This window comes from Indicator indicator, chromosome 39 (assembly GCF_027791375.1).
Source record: "Indicator indicator isolate 239-I01 chromosome 39, UM_Iind_1.1, whole genome shotgun sequence".
Lineage (NCBI taxonomy): Eukaryota > Metazoa > Chordata > Aves > Piciformes > Indicatoridae > Indicator > Indicator indicator.
Genome location: NC_072048.1, coordinates 611,087 through 631,140, shown reverse-complemented (window position 1 = coordinate 631,140; position 20,054 = coordinate 611,087). Strand labels below are relative to the sequence as shown.

Here is a 20,054-nt window from a genome sequence, read left to right as displayed (position 1 = left end):
CCAAAAGTAGAAAAACCTAAAAGGGGACAAGAGTGTTAGAGAGAGGAGGTAGCAGCTGGGGCAGCCTAGGGGCTGGCTTGGGTCAGGGTTGTGTCTAGTCGTAGCAAACAGTTGCTCTGCACAGCCTGGCCAGGTGGCAATGGCCTCTGCACATCAAAGTCCCATCTGTGGCTGTGTCCTGGGCAGGCTCTGTCATCTTGCAATGAGACTGAGGCAGCCCTGCAGGCTCTCACATGGTCATGTGCTCTGGTAGGACGTAGGAGATGTCATCCCAGGGGTGCCTGTACAGGCCTTGCTTCAGCCTCTTCTGGTCCAGGTAATGTCCTGCAATAGAGGTGTTGGTGGCACACAGCTGCTGCTGTCCCTCCCTGCCTTCAGACAGCCCTGGACAGGAAGGGTCTGATGCAGAGGGTCCAGAGGAGGCCAAAAAGATGATCAGGAGGCTGGAGAACCTCTGCTGTGGGGCAGGCTGAGGGAGCTGGGGGTGTTCAGCCTGGAGAGAAGGCTGCAGGGAGGCCTAACAGCAGCCTCCTGCAAGGCAGCTGCAGAAGGACTGTGCCCAAAGGCCTGCAGGGACAGGACCAGGGGCAAGGGTTTGAAATAAGAGCAGAGCAGATTGAGATTGGATGTGAGAAACAAGTTCTGCACGAGGAAGCTGCTGCAACACTGCAACAGGTTGCCCAGGGAGGTGCTTGGGGCCCCCTGGAGATATTCAAGGTCAGGCTGGACAAGGCTGTGAGCAACCAGCTCCAGGGCAGATGTCCCTGTTGAGTGCAGGGGGTGGGCCTGGGTGACCTCTGGAGGTCCCTCCCAACCCACTCTGGGATTCTCTTCTGTGATTCCCTTCTGTGATTCCTCATTTCAGGGGCTCAGGCTCACGAGGGGAGGGGAGGAAGGTGACAAACTCACCAATGAATCCCATACTCCTGCCCAGCACAAAGATGCCATTCAGGGCCCCTATGTCAATGTACTCATCTGCTTCTTCCCTGCAGGAGAAACCAAACAGCTCCTCAGTGATCTGTGTAAGGAACCAACCCTGGGCAGGCTGCAAGTCTGCTCCAGTGCCAGGAGCAGCACCACATCCTGCAGAAGCTTTTCCTCCTCCCCAAAGGCCAATTTCCTTCACCATGCCTGCTGGAATGCTGGCCCCCATGCTGGCAGCCTGCTCTGGTGTCCACAGGAGCCTGAGCTGAGAGCAGGAGGCCCTGGGAGCTGCTCACCGTGTGAAGGAGCCACAGTTCCTCAGCACATCCACGAAGGCAACCCCAATGAAGCCATCCACGTTCAGGATCAGGTTTGGCTTCTGCAGGCAAGGAAAACACAGCCCAGGAAGGAGGTCAGCAGTGGCCAAGTGAAGCTCACCAGGCAGCTTCATCTTCAGATGCCCACAGCTGTGGGCACACAGCCTGGTGAGAGAGCCTGAGCCACGTGAAGGTGGCCCTGAACAGCAGCCCTGGCTGGGGCTGACAGCAGAGCAGGGCCCTGGCCCAGCCCAGTGCTGTGCCTTGGACTCGAGGGGCACAGTTCCAGCAGAGACTCTGCACCACAGCTGATGCTTGTTGGGTTATTGAGCATTTTCCTGCTAACAAACATCCTCAGCCTTAGCAGCCTGCAGCTGTGCTTGGCCTCAAGTCTGCCCCAGCAAAGCCACCCCCAGCAGCAGGGCATGAGGCACTGCAGCTCAGACCCAGAATGAACCCCAGGCACTGCTCCTCCAGAAGGGAGAGGGCTCAGGAGCAGCTCAGTGCTCCTCACCTTGGAGGTTGTGATCTTCTCCACTTCAAGCGCATAGTCCAGCAGAGGGGTGGCAGGAAAGTGCTGCTTCACATAGTCTTTGAGGATCTGCACCCTCATGTCTGGGTTGTTGATCTGCAGGTTCAGAACAGGTCTCAGTCACTGAGGCTGCCTCACACTTACCCCAGGCTTGACCAGCTGCAGGTTAGGAGGCTTTGGTCAGTAGCTGCCTCTGCAAGCTGTGGATTTGCTTTTCCTTTGTTTTCTTCTCTCCCCCACCCTCAATCCCCCAAGTCTGTACCCAAGCCATCTGCTTACTGATTTGACTCTGTGGCCAATGCCCATGATCAACTTCCCTTCTTTCTTCATCTTATTGACAAACTCCATAGGGATGATGCCACTGTCAAAGGCTTTGCTGAACATCTTGGCTGCAGCATCCAGGGCTCCACCAAAGCGGTCACCCTGGGATGGGAGCAGAGGGCTCCATGGTCAAGGTGCAAAGCACCCAAAAGGATCCTCCCCACCCACCCTGACAGCATTGCAGCACTCAGCACACTGGGCTCAGGCACCTGAGGTACAGTTCAGAACCCCCTACAAGGGCCACTGTGCAGCCAGCAGCTCCTCTAGAGAGCATGAGGCAAACCCAACCTCAAGTCTGTTTCCTTCACACTCCTGTCAGCCTTGGAAGAGCCCAGGCAGGGGCAGTGCTGACAGCAGTTTGGCCTCTAGAAAGTATTTCTGCACTCAGAGAGCCCTGGAATGGCTCAGATGGGAGGGATCTCAACCTCTCCTCCATGGCCAGGGACACCTCTCAGCTAGACTCAGCTGCTCAAGGCCTCATCCAGCCTGGCCTTAAACACCTCCAGGGAGGAGGCAGCCACAGCCTCCCTGGGCAGCCTGTGCCAGAGTCTCAGCACCCTCACACTGAGCAACTTGCCAGCCTGAGCCCCACATCAGCAGCAGTGGAGCCCAGGCAGGACTCTCCTGGGCACCCACCAGGCACTTACAATGGTGAGCAGGCCAGAGGTGAGACTGGAGACAAGATCCTTGCCAGCCCTGGCACAGACGATGGTGTTGTGTGCTCCGGACACAGCAGGGCCGTGGTCTGCAGTCACCATCAGGCACATCTCGATGAACTGGCAGGCATACCTGGGCAGCCTGGGGACACAGCCTGGGCTGAGGGGCAGCAGCCTTGCTGCTCCCCTGGGCACTGCCAGGGGCATGCTTGGCAGGGCAGAGCAGGGTGAGGAGCTGCTGGGGCACAGCAGCTGTCGGTGCCTCCTGCAAGCTCTCTCCTGGCTCCCAGTTCTGTCCCATTCCCACAGCAGCTGAGGGTCAGCTCGGGGTCTGCACACTCAGCACAGCTCTAGGTCCCCTTGAGGGGGGCTCAGCTGATCCTGTGGTGCTGAGCCAGAGCCTCCAGCTCCTGCCAGGACTGCCTCAGGGAAGGGCCAAGTGAAGGCAACAAACCTCTGCCCTTCACAAGGGTCCCTGCAGGCTGCTTAGCAAACCTCTGTGAGCTCCCCAACCTCTGCAAGGTGGAGGAGACACAAACAGGGCCTAGAATACAGAAATGTCCTCAGTGCAGCACAGAGCCTGTGGAGAACTTCCCCCAAGCCTCAAAGGTGCTGCAGGGAGCCTTGGAATGCTGATGTGGTCCCAGAGGGCGTTCCCAGGGAGGGCACAAAGGCCTCTGGGGCTGTTTTTATTCTCAGAAGTCCACTAATGAACCACCCAACCTCAAGCCAAGGAATGTGAGAGCTGCCTCACCTCCTCTGGAACCAGAGCAGGCCCAGGACCCCTCCAATACCCATCTCCTCCTTGAAGACCTCTGTGATGGGCATGCCAGCATAGATCAGCTCCTGGCCCCTCTCGTCACAGATGCTGGTCATGAAGGACGCAGGTTTGCGGATCAGACCCAGCTCCTGCAAGCAGCACCCAGAGGGGGTTGGGACACTCCACACTGCCAGGGGCAGCAGCAGGCAGTGGCCAGACAAGGCCTTAAGTTCCCTCAGAGATGCTTCCACAGCCTGAGCCCAGCACAGCCAGCGAGCTGCTGGGTAGCACTGAGCAGCTGCAAGGCAGTACTACAGCAGCAGCAGCACCCAGGGCCACAGCAGGCTCCCTGCCTGCGCCCTCAGCCACCCCACAGCAAACCTGTAGCTCACCCTGGCCCAGGAGTAATCCATTGGCACTGTTGGAGGAGGCACTTCCTCAGCTGGCTCAATCACTCTCCTGGCCACCAGATCCTGGTAGACAGACCTGGAGAGAGGACACAGTGATGAACTTAACCCTTTCAGGAGGTGGCAGTGAGGTGATCCTGATCCAGGCCTTAACAACTCAGAGAGAGCAGGAGCTGCTCCCCTGGAGCAGAATCCACTCCTTCACCAGGCCAGAACCAGGGCCCTAAGCCTGTGCCCTGCTGAGGGTGCCCCTCCCTGGCACTTACTGAATGACCTCTCCCAGCTCATCGAAGCTCCTGGGCACAAATACCCCAGCTTCCTTCAGGGCTTTGTTCTTTGCCACAGCAGTTTCTGAGGCCTGGTTGGCACAAGCTCCTGCATGGCCAAACTGCACCTACAGTAGAGAGGGGCAGCAGTCAGGACCTGCAGTTCTAGGAGGCTCAGGCACAGGGAATTGGTTTTTCCTCCCTGCCATGTGCCTACCTCTGAGGAGAACAGGGTGGCACAGGTCCCAATGCACCAGCACACCACTGGCTTGGTGATCCGACCCTCCTTGATGCCCCTGCAGATCTTGTACTCCTCTGTGCCTCCAATCTGCAGACGGGAAGAGCAGAGCTGCTTCAGAGCTGCCCTCTGCAGAAAGCAGCCCTGAGGGCCACAGGAAGCGTTCCTGGCATTGGTTTTGTGCTGTAATGGACCCACAGCTGAGAGCTCAATAAAGCCTCAGTTTTGGCTTGAAGAGGGCAGACTCTGCCTGTCTGTGGGACACATCCCAGCCCCTTTGGTTGAAGGGAGCAGACTCTGTGGGACGCATCCCAGCCCTGGGGACTACAGCAGCATAAAAGAACAACTGAGCTCCTCCAGAGCAGCACAGAGAGCTGCCAGTGATCTGCAGCCACCCCTGAGCACCCTGCAGCCAGGGCAGCTGCTCCCAAACACCACCAGCAGCTGGGCTGAGCTGCTCTCACCTCTCCCAGCACCACAATCATCTTCACCCCTGGCGTGTCCTGGTAGCGCAGGACGTGGTCCATGAAGGTGGAGCCAGGGTACCTGGGGAGGCACAGGGAGAGGTTGAGTTTCTTTCACAAACCTCTCTGAAAGAAGCCAAAGCAGTGCTGGGTGGAGGCTGCAGACTCCTACCTGTCCCCTCCGATGGCCACCCCCTCATAGACCCCATCAGTGGTCCTGGAAATGATGTTGTTGAGCTCGTTGGACATGCCCCCAGAGCGCGACACGTAGGCCACGCTGCCAGGCCGGTACAGCTTGGATGCCAGGATGTTATCCAGCATGCCCCCAGTGTTGCCTATCTTGAAGCAGCCTGGTTTGATCCCACCAACCTACCACAGACCAGAGAAGCCCTTTAGGGTATCCTTGAAGCTGGAGAACTTCTGCCAGCCTCCTCAGGGCTAGGGCAGCACTAGGGGACAGGACTGCAGAAGGGACTCTGTGCTTCGGAGGAAGCTGATCTTAGGGCAGAAGGAGAAGAGCAGGCAAAGGTCCCCGGCACTCACAGTTGCAGGCCCAATGATGGTGACCCCTTTCTTGTCAGCTGTCTTGATCAGTTTGCGTGTCAGGGCCTCTGGAATGCCCTCGGCGATGATGGCAATGGTGCGGATCTGGGGTGAGAGAAGAACACCATGGAGTGCCCCCCATGCTGCCACCCTCACCAGCTGGGGCTGGGCAGGGCAGAGAGGGCACTGCTGCCCTCCCTGCTGCCAGGCCTCTGGGAGCTTGTGCTGTGCACCCACAGCCTGCTGGCACCTTCATACCGGTCCCAGGGCACTGGGCAGAGCAGCTTTGCCCTCCACTTGCACACCAGGGCAGTGCTGGATCCTCACCAGCCCCAGGAGGGCACTGGATCCTCACCAGCCCCAGGAGGGCACTCCTAAGGTGTCCCCAGTTCCCTGCCCATGCTGCCAGCCCAGCACTGGAATTCACTGTGCACTTCCCTGCAGCCTAGCAGGAGGCAGAACCAAGGCATTTATCTGCCAGGCAGGGAGACCAAGACAGGCTGCTGACAGCACCAGGGCCTAAGCAGCACTGGTGCCCTGCTGCCAAGATGCCCCTGGGCACCTCCCCAGCCCCCACCTGTGGGTAGTTCATGGTCTCCAGGGTGCTGTCGTAGGCAGAGCGCAGCGAGGCGAAGTTGATTAACACATCCACCTCTGGGTGTTTCCTCATGGCATCTGCCATGTTCTTGTACACTGGAATCAGGATTTCCTTGTGCCCCCAGTAGAACTTCTGCCTGTGGTCACCACTGTGCAAGAGAAGACGGCACTGGAGGCCAGTGGGAAGGTGAAGGCTGCAGGGTACCAGCTGCAGGGTGGCTGTGAGGGGAGCACTGGGCAGGGAGCACTCGGACAGCAGAGGCTTTTCAGAGGGCAGAACAGAGCAGGGAAGGAGCCAGGCTAAGGGGGACAGAGGCCTCCAGCAGGATGAACAAAACTCTCCCCAACTCTGCTCCAAGCTTGAGGACAGAATGAGGCATAGAGAGCAATGAGTAAGGGGCTGCAGAGCTGCACTGCTGGGCTGGAACAGGCTGGACTGGAGGAAGAGGGAAGCAGCACTGCAGAGAACAGCCAGGACAGCAGTGAGGGAGCCACTCAGCTTTCCAGGCCTGCAGGGAGGCTCTGCCCACCCTGCTCAGCTGGAGGTGCCTCTAGGTGCAGAGGTTGTCTCTTGCACAGGACAGATACTGCAACTGGGGCACCCTGAGGGCTGTCCTGGTTGTGTTCCTCTGCTGGGGCACTGCAACAGAACATTCCAGGCTCTGCCAGCCTGGCTTCCTCCAGAGGCTTGGCCAGAGTCAGACGTTTCCAGGCAGCATTCAGCTTCTCACCACAGCTCTTTCTGGGCATTAAACAACTGCAGCACAGCCAGGGGCTGCCCCTCACTGCTGCTCTCAGCTCCAGGCCCCTGTGGTTTGCACTTGCTGAGAAGTTATCAGAGAGCTGCAATTAGCATCAGAGCTGCACTGCCAGGGCAAGAGGCTTGATTGTCAAGAGGCAAAAGGCTCTGCAGGACAGAGGCTGATTAGGAGCAGCCATCCTGGATGACACAAGGCTCCCCCAAGGAGAAGGATTTGGGGGGCAGGAAGTGAGACTTGACTGATGTGGCTAATACTGAGCTGTTTCCAGAGAGCAGCCTGAAATCAGTGGTTGAGGGGAAGAGGAAACAGCAAGCAAAGCCAGGCTGGGGTGGGAGGCAGCACAGCAGATGTGGGAGCAGAGCTGCCCCAAGGGACAGCAGAGCCTGGGAAAGCAGGAGGAGAATGCAGGCAGGCAGGCAGAGGCTACTCACGTGAAGGGATAAACCATGGCAGCCACAGAGGGCTCATCCCTGGAGCAGATGTAGTCAAAGTCCAGCATCCCCTGCACTGCCCTGGTCTGCATCCCCCAGATGATGGCCTTGCTGTGGCGGCTGAACAGCGTCGTGGCTTTGCCTGCCAGGGGCAGAGCACAACAGGACACACTCAGACCCTGCCCTGAGCAGCTGCAATGCTGCCAGAGTCTGCCCAGAGCTCCCAGAGGGGCACCTTCCCCTTGCTGCAGGCCCCAGTTGAGGGGGGAAGGGTGGATGAAGCAGCAGCCCCTCCCCAGGAGCCTGGGCATGAGGGTCAGGGGCCCACAGAGTGGGCAATGTTTAATGCCAGGGGCACACTGGGGTCCTCCAGCTGTGCTGACCCCTTCAGAGGAAGGCCCCAGATGCAGGCAGCTCTGCCAGAGCTAGCAGCACAGGTGGCAACATCCTAAGAGCACTCAACTGAGCTCAGAGCAGAGGTAGAAAGGTGCCACAGAGCTGCCTCCCTGCACCCCCAGTTCACAGCTCTAGCCTGGTCCTTGTCCTGCCCTCTGCAGCAGAGGGGAGCTGCTGGAAATCCTTTCTGGTGCTGGACTTACCCAGGGGTGCTGTTGGCTTTGCCTTCTTGGCTGGAGCACTGTCATCTGGCTTGGACTCTGAGAAGGAAGCTGTCCTGCTGGGGGCTGGGGTCTGCAAGAGCCAGGAGCTGGGTCAGGGACAGAGCCAGGGGAGGCCTGGGGTCTGCAGCAGGAGGTGGCTTCCCTGGCTGTGTCAGGCTGCAAAGTCAGCCCTGAGCTAGGACACTGCAGCTGAGTCAGGGGAAGCTCCTGGGTGGCACAGCCCCAGAGGGGGCAGCAGCCACACTGCTGCTTGCAGGGGTCCCTCCCTTCTGCTGCCTGGGCATGGTGGGCACTGGCACTGCCCCTCCTGACACACCACAGGGGCACTTCGGTGCTGCCACAGCTTTGCATAGCCCAGGAGTGGCCAAGAGCCCTTCCTGACACACTCAAGACAGGGGAAGCTGCCTTCAGGAGGCTCCTCAGAGGTGTCCCTTGGTGGGGGCAGGGACTGACTCACCGAGGGGCTGCCGCTGGCATTGAGCAGGAAGTTGGCTGTGTGGGCAGCAGCTGGAGGCTGGTTGGGGATGGGTCGGTGCCCCAGTGCCATGCCCACGATGGCAGTCATGTGAGTCTCAGTGCCAAAGACATGGATGGGGATGCCAGTGGTCTTCCCTGTGCACACAGACAGGGGCAGTCAGCCCTGGGGGCAGCCAGGGGCACTGCCAGGGTGAGGCCCTGGCCTGGAGAGGGCAGAGCAGGAGGCCAGGGCTGGTCCTTACCAACTTCTCCCATCACACGCAACCCCTCCTGGTAGTTTGGGCCTCCTCTGCGCACAAAGATCCTCACTTCGTGCTCTTTCAGGGGCCCCTGGTAGTCCTTGATGGCTCTCACAATGCCCTGGAAGGCAGCCAGGGGCAGGTGACCTGGGCTGGCCCTGCCCCATCTGCCCAGGGGCTCCTGCAGGAGCTGCTGCTGGCTGGGGGCACCTGGAGTCTCTTACCTTGAAGGTGGCTGCCACGTTGGTGAAGTTTGCAATGCTGCCTCCAATGATCAGGATCTTACCTGGGGGAGCAGCAGGCAGAGACAGAAGCACTGTGAGAACAAAGGTGCCCAGGGCCTGTCCCCAACAGCTTTGGATCCCAGGGGACTGAAACCTTCCTAGTTTCTCTCTCTCCCTTTTCTTATCTACTTTCTTCTACCTGTTTTGTCTTGAGAGCCATCCCCAAGGTTGCCTTAAAGCAGTTGATAAGGACAGGACTGCTCTGCCCACAGCACTTGGTGACAGCTGGCAGAGGAACCCCAGGGATTGTTTTGTCTTCTCCCTCAGGGTCACTGCTGTGACTCTGCTGCAGCCCCACCGAGCAGGGCCAGCCCCCTCCAGGGGTTACAGAGGTCCAGCTCCCCCCTCCTGCCCTGAGCAGACACAAGGTCATGGAGCAGTGCAGGGCAGAGGCAAAGGATGCTGCAGCTCTGAGCTTAGCAGAGCCTGAGGTGAGAGCTGTGCCTGCAGCTGGGAGGAAGCTCTCAGGCCACAGCCAGGCCTTGCTCTTTGCTATGTGTCAGCCACCAGGCCTGGCCCCACAGCAAGAGCTGGCAGGAGCCCTTCAGTGCTTCACTCAGGAGGCAGCAGGACACGGAAAGCCCTTCCAGGGAGCAGCCCAGATCTGCTCAGTTTGCTCCCCACAGGCAGCCTGCAGCTGAGAGCAGCTCTGCCACAGCAAGTCCTTACCTTCAGGGTGCTTCTCTCGGGTCATGAGGGACAGAATGGTCTTGGCATAGTCATAGGTCTGCTGCTCACTTGGGGCTCCTGAGTACTCCCCATAGTTGGCCAACTCATTCACCCCCCCCAGGTCACAGATGGTGTCACTGTAAAGGGGAAACCCAAAGAGGTTTAAGAGATTTGTTGCCATTGGAGCCCCTGCAGAGGGCTGACAGCACCCAGAGCATCCCCAGGGAACCTGGCAGAGGCTGTGTGCAGCTCCCCCTGCAGCCCTGGCTCCTGTTACCTGTACACCACAGAGGCACCACCACCAGCCACCATGGTCCAAATCCTGCCCTTGGGGTTCAGAATAGTCAGCTTCAAGCTGGCTCCACTCTTGGCATCCAGGTCAGCAATGTAGGCCTCCTGCAGACAGAGCAGCACCATGGCAGCTTCCTCCTGCAGCCTCCTTCTCCAGACCACATCTTTGGCAGTGCCCCTGGGCATGCAGAGCTGCCACAGCCCCCCTGGGGCACAGCAGCACTGCCAACAGTACTGGGAGGGATGGGGACCCAGCTGTGTGCCCCTGGGACCAGGGCTGCTCTGGGCTGGGTGTGCTCCCTGGCACTGCAGAGGGGCTGGGTACAGCTTGCCCTGGGGAACAGATTCAGGCTAGGACCCAAAGCAGCTCCTGCACAGACCCCAAGGGCTGCAGGAGGCTCTGGCTGCTGCATGTCCCAGGTGAGGGCACAGAGATTGCTCCACACAAATCTGACATCTCTGCAGCTGTGGGGTGCAGCCCCAGGGCAGGGCTCTGCTGCTGGCACTTGGGGCCAGCTGTGGTTGTGTTTCAGCAGCTGTCCTGCCCTGGCCCCCCACAGCAGGGCCCCTGCCCTCCACTCTCAGCTGGGAGGTTCCCATGTCCCAGGGTCCCACCTCTGCCAGGCACAGAACCCAAACTGAGCACTCTTGTGCCCTTTGCCTGCAGGCTGGGAGCAGAGGAAATGCAAAGCTCAGCACCCCCCTGTGCTGCAGCCAAGAGCACTCAGTGGCAGTTGGGCATTTTGGCTCTCCACAGGGTCCCTGCAGCCCAGCACAGCCCTGGCACTTCACTGGGAGCTCATTTAAGTCCCAGCAGAGGCACTGCCACCACAGCCTTGCCTGTGACTCGAGGGGGATGGTCCAGAGACAAAAACTGAACTCATCCTTTTAAGAGCAAATTAAGTGCTGGCACCCAGCAAGCTGCATGGAGAGAAGCAGCCAAATGGATTTGCTGGCCAGGGTACAACCTGTCCTGCTGTGTGCTTGTGGTGATCAGAATGGAAAGGTCAGGACAGAAACTCTCAGAGCTCAGAGCCACCTGAGCTAAGTGACACAACTGGGAGGAGTGAGCTCTCTGGAAGCTGCTAGGAGCCCTCTGAGTGGTGCTTCCTGCACCCAGCAGCACAGACCCTGGCAATTCTGAGAGGGTGGAGGGATTGCTAACTGCCAGCAGAGCCTCTGCCTGCAGGCCTCCTCCTCTCAGCACTTCCCAGGAGCAGAGCTGGGTTACAACATCTGAACTCCCAGCCTGAAGTGTGAGGCAGGAAGCCTCTCCTCTGGGTTCACTCAGGTGCAGGTTTCCCCAGCTCTCAGCCAAGCACTGAGGGAGCTGCAGCTGAGTAGAGCCCCCCAGGAGACAGCAGGGGAGGAAGGGAGCCCCGGGGGCAGGGCGCAAAGGAAGGGAGCCCCGGGGGCGGGAGGGGGGGGGCGCAAAGGAAGGGAGCCCCGGGGGCGGGAGTGGGGGGGGCGCAAAGGAAGGGAGCCCCGGGGGCGGGGGGGGGGGGGGGGGGGGGGGGGTGGGGCGCAAAGGAAGGGAGCCTGCAGCAGCACAGAGCTGTGGCGCAGGGCTCAGTGCAGCTCAGTCCAAGCCTCCACTGCAAAAAGCCAAACCTGAACTGAACTGCAACAGCAGCCAAGCAGAGGAGGGAGGCACTGCAGCCCAGAGTGTGACCAGGAGAGGTGCCAGGGCTCCAGCAGCCTGCTCTGGGGTTGGCACAGCCTCTTCCCATGGGCACTGACACCAAGGCACTCACAGCAGCAACAACCACAGGTGGGGGAAGCTTCAGCACCATGGAGCTCCTCTGGGGGGGCACAGGGGCAGGGTACTTGCCTCTGGGTAAGCCTCTCTGCCAAAGGGGGGGGGGAACTCCACGTCCCCCCACTTCACTTTGCAGATGTAGTCAGCAGTGGCATCGATCTTGGCAGCCAGGTCCAGGATGTAGACCCCAGCAGCAGTCACCACTGCGTGGGAGAGCAGGGCAGAGCCACCTCAGCCTTGCACAGACAGCTCCCAGCCCTCAGCTGGGCCAGGCCACCCCTGCCCCCTCCCCCGGGGCTCAGCTGTGCTCACCAAGCCCAGCAGCTGCCCCCTGCTGCTCAGTGTGGCCATGGAGCAGCCCTGGCTCAGGGCTGCTTTGTTCTGACCCAGCACAGCAACTTTTATGCTCTCCAGTTCTGACTTAATTTCCCTTCCACTGGAATTTTTGATTCCACCAGGAAATGAGACAGCAGACCCCTGGGGAGCAGCCAGACCCCCGGGGAGCAGCCCCCAAGCTCAGCTCACAGCTCCAGAACCCACCACAGCCACTCCTGTGCCTCTCTGGCACCTGCCAGCTGGCACTGCTGGACCCCCACAAACCAGGGGAGGGAAAAGGACGCACCCCAGGGTGCCAGGACAGAGTCCTGTTCTCAGAGCTGCCAGTTACCTAAGGGATTGATCTCGAGGTAGGTGAAGTACAGATCTTCATAGAGGTTGAAGAGGCCACAGATGAAGCTCGCCAGGATGCTGCAAGGGAATTGAGGAGAGCTTCATTACAGCCCTGCCTGCCCTGCCTCGCTGAGGGCAGAGGCAATCTGCAATCCACCCTGGATCCATTCCTCTCCTCCTCATTCATCTTCTCTGGAAGAAGGCTGAGGGATGACTCAAGGCAAGGCAGACCTTGATGACTCATCTCAATTACACTGCTGAGAGCTCACAACTGTCTGTGGCTGTTCTGGCTGCTTGATCTCAGCCATGCATCATTGTCTCACTGTCAGACACCTCTGCCAGCCCTGGGCCTCCTCAGCTGGGGCAGGGAAGGGACTGCAGGGAGCTGAGAGGCTCCTTCAGCCTCATGGATTGAGTTGTGGCTGGAGAATGATGACTCACAGAGAGGGAACAAGGCAGAGGCATCTCAGAGGAGATGCAGAAGCAGCTTTCAGATCTAGAGATAAGCTTGCAGGTAGTGGAGGAACAGCAGGAGAAAGCCTTCCCAGGCTGGGCCAGCACAGAATGCTAGCAGACTGGCATCACCTGCCCTGCTACACAACCCTGCTGGCACAGCGCAGAGCTCAGGCCATGGCTCCAGGGCTCAGCACTTAGCAGGCTGAGAAGGGCTCCTGTCAGTGAGGGCTCAGAGCTCCATCAGCACTGACTTGGAGTTCAAGAAGCAGCTTGGACAGCGTCAGGGAAGTTGGATTTGGGATGCATGGCACAGTGCTGAGGGCAGCCAGCAGGGCAGGAGGCAGAGCTGTAAGGGAGAGGAGCTGCTGGGTTGGCCATGCTGTACTTACTCTCTCTTGTCTGCTGGGGCATGCTGCAGGAGATGCTTCTTCACATCTGCCTCACTGAGCTTCTCATCCACTGCCACAAGCAACTTCTGAGCCTTGGCATCCACATCTCCCACATCCACTCCCCCTTCATGGTGGAAGAGCACAAAGTCTCCCTCCCGGGCAGCGTAGATGCAGACATAGAACTCCTCCTCCTGCACACAGCCAGGGCACAGGTCAGCAGCTGGCACCCAGAGGAGGGCAGCTGAGCACAGTACTGAGACCCATCCCAGCTGCATGCAGAGCCCTTGGTGCTGCCTCACTTGCTGTTCTCACCTGCTTGTGGGGCACGAAGGGCTCAATCAGGAAATTCTTCAGGATTCCCTTGGCATTGGCAATCTGTGGGCACAGAACCAGGCACCAGTAAGTGGCCTTGCCCTGGGAGCAGGGTCAGGGAGCAAGGAGGAGGAGAGAACCCTTCAGCCTTTTCCCACAGGGACAGAGCCCTGCAGCAAGGCTCCAGGAACTGGAGGAGCTCTCCTGCTACCCAAAGCCAAAATTCCTGGCTCCAGGGAGAGTCCCACACAGGCCATGGGAGATGCCTCCTGCTCCTGTCCCCAGCAGGAGAAGGACACAGAGCTGCTGGAGAGAGTCTAGGGGAGGCCACAAAGATGATCCAAGGGCTGGAGCAGCTCTGCTGTGAGCACAGCCTGAGGGAGCTGGGGGTGTGCAGCCTGGGGAGGAGAAGGCTCCAGGGGGACCTTAGAGCTGCCTGCCAGTGCCTGAAGGGATCCTGCAGGAAGGCTGCAGAGAGACTTTTGCTGAGGGGGTCTGGAGACAGGCCCAGGGGGAATGGTTTGGAGCTGAGGCAGGGCAGGGTTAGAGTGGAGCTGAGGAAGAAGTTGTTGAGTGTGAGGGTGGTGAGAGTCTGGCACAGGCTGCCCAGGGAGGCTGTGGCTGCCTTCTGCCTGGGGATGTTCAAGGCCAGGCTGGATGAGGCCTTGAGCAGCTGAGTCCAGCTGAGAGGTGCCCCTGGGCATGGAGGGGAGGTTGGAGGAGATGAGCTCTGAGCTCCCTTCTACCCTGAGCCTTCCAGGCTCTGCTCTGGTGCCCAGGGCACTCACCATGATCTCCTGGCCCAGGCACTGCTTGAGCCAAGCCTTCACCTGGTCCAGGGTAAGGTTGATGCCAACCAGCCCAAGCTTGCCACGTCTCTTGATGAGCTGGTCTGGCTTCACCACCAAACGCTGCAGCGGGGAGCAAGGCAGATAAAGGAGAGAGCATTAGGAGGGGATGGAGGTCAGGCAAGGACACAAACTCCAACACACAGCAAAGGGCCCTGCAGGGCTCCTTCCACCTCTTGTCTGCAGGGTTTGGACACAGATCTGCCTGACGGCTGCTCAGATGTGATCAAACAGAGACTGAGGTGCCAGCTTGCTTTGGCTTCTCTGGGTGAGCTTTGGTACCCCTCAGGAAGCAGCTGGCAGGGGGTCTGTCTGGAGCCTTGCTGAGGTGCAGCATCCTGTGGCTCTGCAGGGGCTCTGCTGGCTCAGCTGCACCAGGACATGGTCACTGCTCTGTGGGCAGAGGCTCAGCAGTAGGAACTGAGGGACTCAGCTCCTGCTGTCCCCACACCCTCTGCCTGAGGTTGGCTGGGGCCAGGGGTGCTGCACATCTCAGTCAGCTGGCTCCAAGACACCTGTAGCAGGCTGCTACAGGTGACAGCTGAGCTCCAGCTTGAAAATATCTCTTTAATAATGCAGGTGAGTAGCTGGCATGGCCTTGAGCTTCAGTGAGTGCAGAGCCAGCACAGAGCAAGCTGTGGTGCACAGGGCTGGACCCTTCCAGCCCTACAGAACTCAGCCTTGGAAGAGAGCATCCCTGCTCCCTGCAGGGCTGTTCAGGGGCACTGCTGACATCCTCCTGCCATTCCCTCATGCACTTGAGTATGAAACATTCAATTACTTAGTGCAGGGCTTCTATCAGTCAGGCAGTGAAGGACTGCAGAGCATTCACCTCCCAGCCACTGACTTAATGCAATTAGGCACTGGAGAGGAGCCAGCCTGGAGCAGTAATGAATAGAGCTCAATGTGTTTGCTTTAGGGGAGTGCTTGGCTCTGGGACAGATAAAAAAGGTCTTGCATACAAAAAGCCAAAAATGAAGCTTTCCCTGGCACTCTCCTGGCACCCAGCAGACCTCAGCAGTCTCCTAACCACACCCAAGAGCCAGCCATGGAGCAAGCACTCCATGGTTCTGGAATGCGAAGGGTCTGAGAGCAGGGACTGGCACTGCAGAGTGTCTGACTTGCTCATGGTGTGGCCCTTAGCAGCTCCTTGCCTGCAGCTCTCCCTCTGCTCACAGATTTCACAGACCTGAAAGGAAAGGTCTGACCATGCCCCAGAGGTGAAGCCTTGAAGCCAGTCTTGGTTTCCTCACTGCTGCTGCAAGCCAAGGTTGCAGCACAGCAGCAGGGACTGGGCCTGCAGGAGAGACCCATGGGAGAGCTCTGCTGCCAACCTGCCACAGCACCACCAGCCCTGCCTGCCAGGGAGCAGTGGGGGTGAGCAGAGGTGTGTGGGGGTCTCTCAAGCTCCTCACCTCACTCAGCAGCCAGGGGTGGTCCTGGGTGAGCCGTGCCCAGTCACTGCTAGGCGTCACCCGAGCATACTTGAAGCGGTTCTGGATGGCAGAGGAGGTGCAGATGTACTTGTACAGGAACTCCTTCCCTGTCTGCTCAGAGATGGCTTTGGCTGACATGGCTGCCTAGTCTGGGGGAGAGAAGGTAAGAGAAAGCCATCAGGAAGAGTCCAGCTCCCAGAGAGCCCCCCCAGTACCTGGCTCAGTGTGAAAGCAAAGCCAAGAGCTGGGGCTGAGGTTCCTCACTGCCCAGTGAGGCTCTGAAAGTCACCTGACAAACAAAAGCCTTGGTGCTGCTCAAAGCCTCTGCCCCACTGCACTGCCCTCAACAGCACTTTTGGGCCAGCCTTGCCTGCAGGGGAAGGTGGAACCCTGGCAGCTTCTCCCAGCCACCGCCAACTGCCAGCTCCATCCAGGGCAGCACTCAGCCAGGGGTGGGCTCCTGGGGACCTCTGGGACACCCCCAGCCCTCCTCCTCCAGCACCAGGGAGCAGCAGAAGAAGAAAACCCTCTCCCTGTCATTTTCCACAATTGCAGCCTGAGCTTGGCTGCAGGAGGAAGGGAGCCCCCAGCCCTGCGGGGAGGAGGGGACCCTGGCAGTGCCCTCCAGAGCAGAGCAACTCATGGAAGGGGCTGGGAGGGATCAGCTTCTTCCAGCACCCCTGCTTGGGTTTGTTTCAGAGCAGAGGTGGAGGCGGCTGGGAAGCAGGTTCACAGCCCACAGAATGAGAAGCTCAAGCCCAAGGTTCAGGCTCACCAGTTTGGGAGTTTTCTGAGCAAAGCCATTTTTGAAGAGCCCCAACCTCAGGCCTGCCCTGCAGGTGACCTTCTGCTGACACCATGAAATGATTTCTGCTCTCAGGGCTTCAACTTTTCTCTGTGCTATGCAAGAGTGAAGTCCCAGGTGTCAAAGATGCTTTGATTTGAGCTGCAAAAAATATTTCTTGTACAGAATGACTTCATCCCAGCCTGCCAAGCATCAGAACCAAGGCTTGAGAGCAGCCAGAGGTCAAACAAGCAGCCTGGGTTCTTCTGAGGGGGCAGACTGCTGCCAGGGCAGCTCCAGCAGTCTGAGTGATGAGGTCCTGCCACTGCTCCCCAGGCTCTGACAGTATGGCAGGGAACACAGAATTGTGCCCAGGATGGTTTCTGGGGGAGCTGCAAAGCAGGAAGGCACTGACAGAGAAGAGCTCAGACTGCATCTGAGTGGCACCAGCTGCCCATGGAAGATCAGGGCAGAGGCTCCACTGAAGACCCACACAGAGAAACAGTTTCCAAACCCAGAGTTATTTCTGGCCCCAGTGCATCCCTGAGCCCAGCAGCCCTGCAGGAAGATGTCAGTGGGAGCAGCAGTGACATGGGTGGGATTGCTTCAGCCCAAGGGACTCCAGAGGCAGGGGCTTGGCACCTCTCAGACTCTTTGCTGGCCTGCTCCATGCCATGGAGTTCTGCTCTGGTTTCTCTCCCAGTTTCACCACATCAGTTTTTGTAGTAACAGCACAGGGGGAAAGAGAACCCAGAGGGTGTCACAACAGCAGCAGATGAAAAATGGCAAAGCCCTGGGGGCCATGGCAACAGGACAGGCCTGGGGCTGCCCTGCCCATGGGGCACTGAGACCTCTCCTCCTCCTCAGTAGCTGCTCTTCAGCCAGGTCCCTCCTGCCCCCCACTAAGTCTCTTGGCTGCCCCAGCTCTGCCCTTCTCCTGGGGCAGGCAGCACACAGTAACTGCTTCAGTCTGATGAACTGCTCAGCCAGAAGAGCAGCAGGGAAGAGGAATCCACAGGGCATCAGCAGTTCCCAGCAGGATGTGCTCATGTAGGTCCCTCAGCAGCAGAGACAATCAGGGCAGGCTCCAGGGGCTGGCAGCCCCTGCTCTGCACACAGCTCTGGGGTCACCACACAAGCAGAGCAGCAGAACCTCTGCAGTTTCCCAGGAAGAAGGCAGGACGGGACCCTTCTGTCCTAGATAATCTCAGTTTCAGCCATGCTCAGCACCAGCAGTGCTGGGGCCATGGTGGCTGCAGCTCTGAAGGAACACAGAGGGGGTGCAGAGACCAAAATGATCCTTTCCCTGCATCTGCAGGGCAATGGCCTCTGCGGAGCACCCTGGGGTCTGACTCACCAGGGGGAAGCTGGACTGCAATTTCCTGATGACTCCAGGCCCCAACCCTTGCCACCACCACACACCAAGGCCACGTCACATCAGCCTTTTCCAGCCTGCTCTGGTCATGCATCCCCTGCTGCAGAAGATTCAGGGGGGAGGCAGAGAAGTCTGCAGCCTCTTAACACATCCCTGGCTGCCTGCACTGCTTTGCTGCCCCTCTGTGAGCTCCGTGCTGTAGCTGCACTGTCCCAGCCCCCCAGATGCTGCTGAGCTGTCCCTGCCTTGTCCTGTGCAGGATGGAGCACACACAGCAGGCTCCTGGCCAGACTTGCCAAGGGAAGCACAATTCACTGCCCCCTAAAGCATTTCCCACTGTATGTGCCATGGATTCACAGCTCACAGAGCAGGTCAGGTCAGAAGGGGCTTCCCCCAGTGCAGCCTCAGAGCAGGCTCAGCTCTGAAGACAGCCCAGGTCCCAAGGGTCACTCCTGTGCTGGAAGCTGCTTCACTCCTCAAGCAGAGGCAGAGCTCTATCACTCCTGGTCTGGATGTGACAGCTGGGGGACTGAGGCAAGTACTGGTGATTTCTAGAAGCGTCACCAATTCCCACAGATGATTTATGATCATTTTCTGAGGCTCTAACCCACTGAGGCTCCCTGCAACACAGCACAGACTTTGCTACCACCATCCAGAGCCACCCAGCTCAGAAGTGCTGGGTTCCAGCCTTCCGTGCAAGGCCAGAGCAGGACAAAGGGGCTGGAGCATGCCTGCAAGGGCTCAGAACCACTTACTGCCTCACAACAGCACCTGACAAAAGAACTATGCTTGGAGAAGGCTTCTTGAATGCCTTGAGAAGAGAGAAAGCTGTGATGGTGGCCACTAGACAGGAGTTGCTGCTGTGTTTGCTGTGCCAGCTGCCCCAGAGGGCTCACCACTGGCTGAAAGGAGCACACAGAGGGGGAGCCAGGCAGAGGCTTCTGGCCAGCAGAGCCCAGGTGAAGCCTCCCTGGCTCCCAAAGAGAAAGGAAGATGTGGCACCACCCAGCACCCCATGGCCTGCTCTGCCAGGGTGAGAACAGCTACAGAAGGCTTTGGTTTGCTTTTATTTGCCTTTAAACCCTTCCTGTGCTCAGAGGTCTGACTCTGAGCCTCTCCAGGCATGGAAGGGTCTCAGACCCAGCCCAGCAGCACCCTCCAGCACCCCCTGAGTGATGCTCTGCTGGGAGGAAGGGACTCTCTCTTCTCTCCAGCAAACACTTCTTGCTCTCCCCATCAAGAGCTATGTCAACAAAGCCCCAGAGCAGAGCAGCCTTGCCCCCCCCCCCCCCCCCATCCCAGGTGATTCATTAACACAGCTCAGGACCAGCAGCATGAAGCCTACATCAGCTTCCACCTGGCACACACATGGGCACTTGCATCAGAGAGGGCTCAAGAGAAGCAGCCCCATAGCTGCCAGCCAGCTTCACAGGTCAGGGTACCTGAATCCTGTGTTACAAAACACCTGGCACCTGCCTGGGGTGATGCAAGCAGGGGGCATTTGCTCAGGCAGCTCTGCAGATGTGGAACCTCTGCGAACAACACAGCAGCAGGGACAGGCACAGGCTGCGAAGAGAGCAAGGTCTGGCTAAGAGAAAGCTCCAGCCAGGCTCCAAGTGCTCTGGTAAGCACCCAGTGGCACGGGGGTGTCAGGAATGCTGTCTTTAAAGACCCTCCTATTCTGCAGCCCTGGGGAAGGCCCTTAACAAGTCTACTCCTTAAACCCTTCCCCACATCACCTGCAAAGCAGACAGCAGAAGTGCAGCCTCTGGCTTGTGTGACTGGGCAGAGTTTTCCCAGCTGCAGCTGCCCAGCTATGGGATCCTGCTTCAAGCAGTGCTGTGGGTGGCAAGAAGAGCACTGGGAGCTGGAGAGCAGCACATCAGCACCCTGGGACAGAGCCTCCTGTGCAGGACACTACAGGGTCTGAACGACAGCATCAAAGAGCAGAGCTGAGACTGCAAGCTCTAAACCCAGATACCTACAGAACACAGCCAGGATGCACCCCAAGTTCTCAGACGTTAGAGACTGCTCCAGACAGCAGATGTGGTTTAACAGAGAGGAAAGAGAAGCCCCTACATAAGGCAGGGGATTGGCAAAGCTGCAAGACAAATAGCAGGTGTTTGCAGGTAGCAAACAAGAGACATGGAAGCCACCAGCCACTTCCCAGCTCCTGGAAGTGTCAGAGCCGCTCACGGGAAGCACACAGAGCCTGTTACCCTGGGAATG

General features: G+C 58.8%; 1 protein-coding gene across 2 annotated transcripts; it reads right to left on the bottom strand.

Moving 5' to 3' along the window:
• Positions 1-229: 229 nt before the first annotated feature.
• Positions 230-15,804, bottom strand: ACLY (ATP citrate lyase). Of its 2 annotated transcripts, none has more exons than XM_054396849.1 (27): positions 15,646-15,804; positions 14,171-14,293; positions 13,383-13,445; positions 13,071-13,261; positions 12,224-12,303; positions 11,629-11,759; positions 9,784-9,902; positions 9,507-9,643; positions 8,778-8,839; positions 8,557-8,674; positions 8,295-8,449; positions 7,813-7,907; positions 7,218-7,388; positions 6,006-6,174; positions 5,429-5,533; positions 5,058-5,254; positions 4,886-4,967; positions 4,401-4,511; positions 4,184-4,311; positions 3,903-3,996; positions 3,505-3,659; positions 2,742-2,892; positions 2,053-2,196; positions 1,756-1,869; positions 1,221-1,303; positions 910-986; positions 230-324 (listed from the first exon to the last, which is right to left on the bottom strand). In XM_054396849.1, exons 1-27 carry the CDS (start codon positions 15,802-15,804, stop codon positions 230-232), a joined length of 3,309 nt encoding a protein of 1,102 aa, XP_054252824.1. The 2 variants fall into 2 exon arrangements, with proteins under 2 accessions (XP_054252824.1, XP_054252825.1); XM_054396850.1 differs by having other exon boundaries at positions 7,218-7,359; positions 7,817-7,907.
• Between the last annotated feature and the right edge of the window lie 4,250 nt (positions 15,805-20,054).

What these genes read in the sequence shown, in the direction of transcription:
- ACLY (XM_054396849.1), bottom strand. Translation starts at nt 15,804, where the DNA reads ATGTCAGCCAAAGCCATCTCTGAGCAGACAGGGAAGGAGTTCCTGTAC. An exon ending in GGTGCCTCTGTGGTGTACAG is followed by an intron (nt 9,644 to 9,783) that starts GTAACAGGAGCC and finishes TCCCCTTTACAG; the next exon opens with TGACACCATCTGTGACCTGG. An exon ending in CAGGAGTATGGGATTCATTG is followed by an intron (nt 325 to 909) that starts GTGAGTTTGTCA and finishes CCTCTATTGCAG; the next exon opens with GACATTACCTGGACCAGAAG.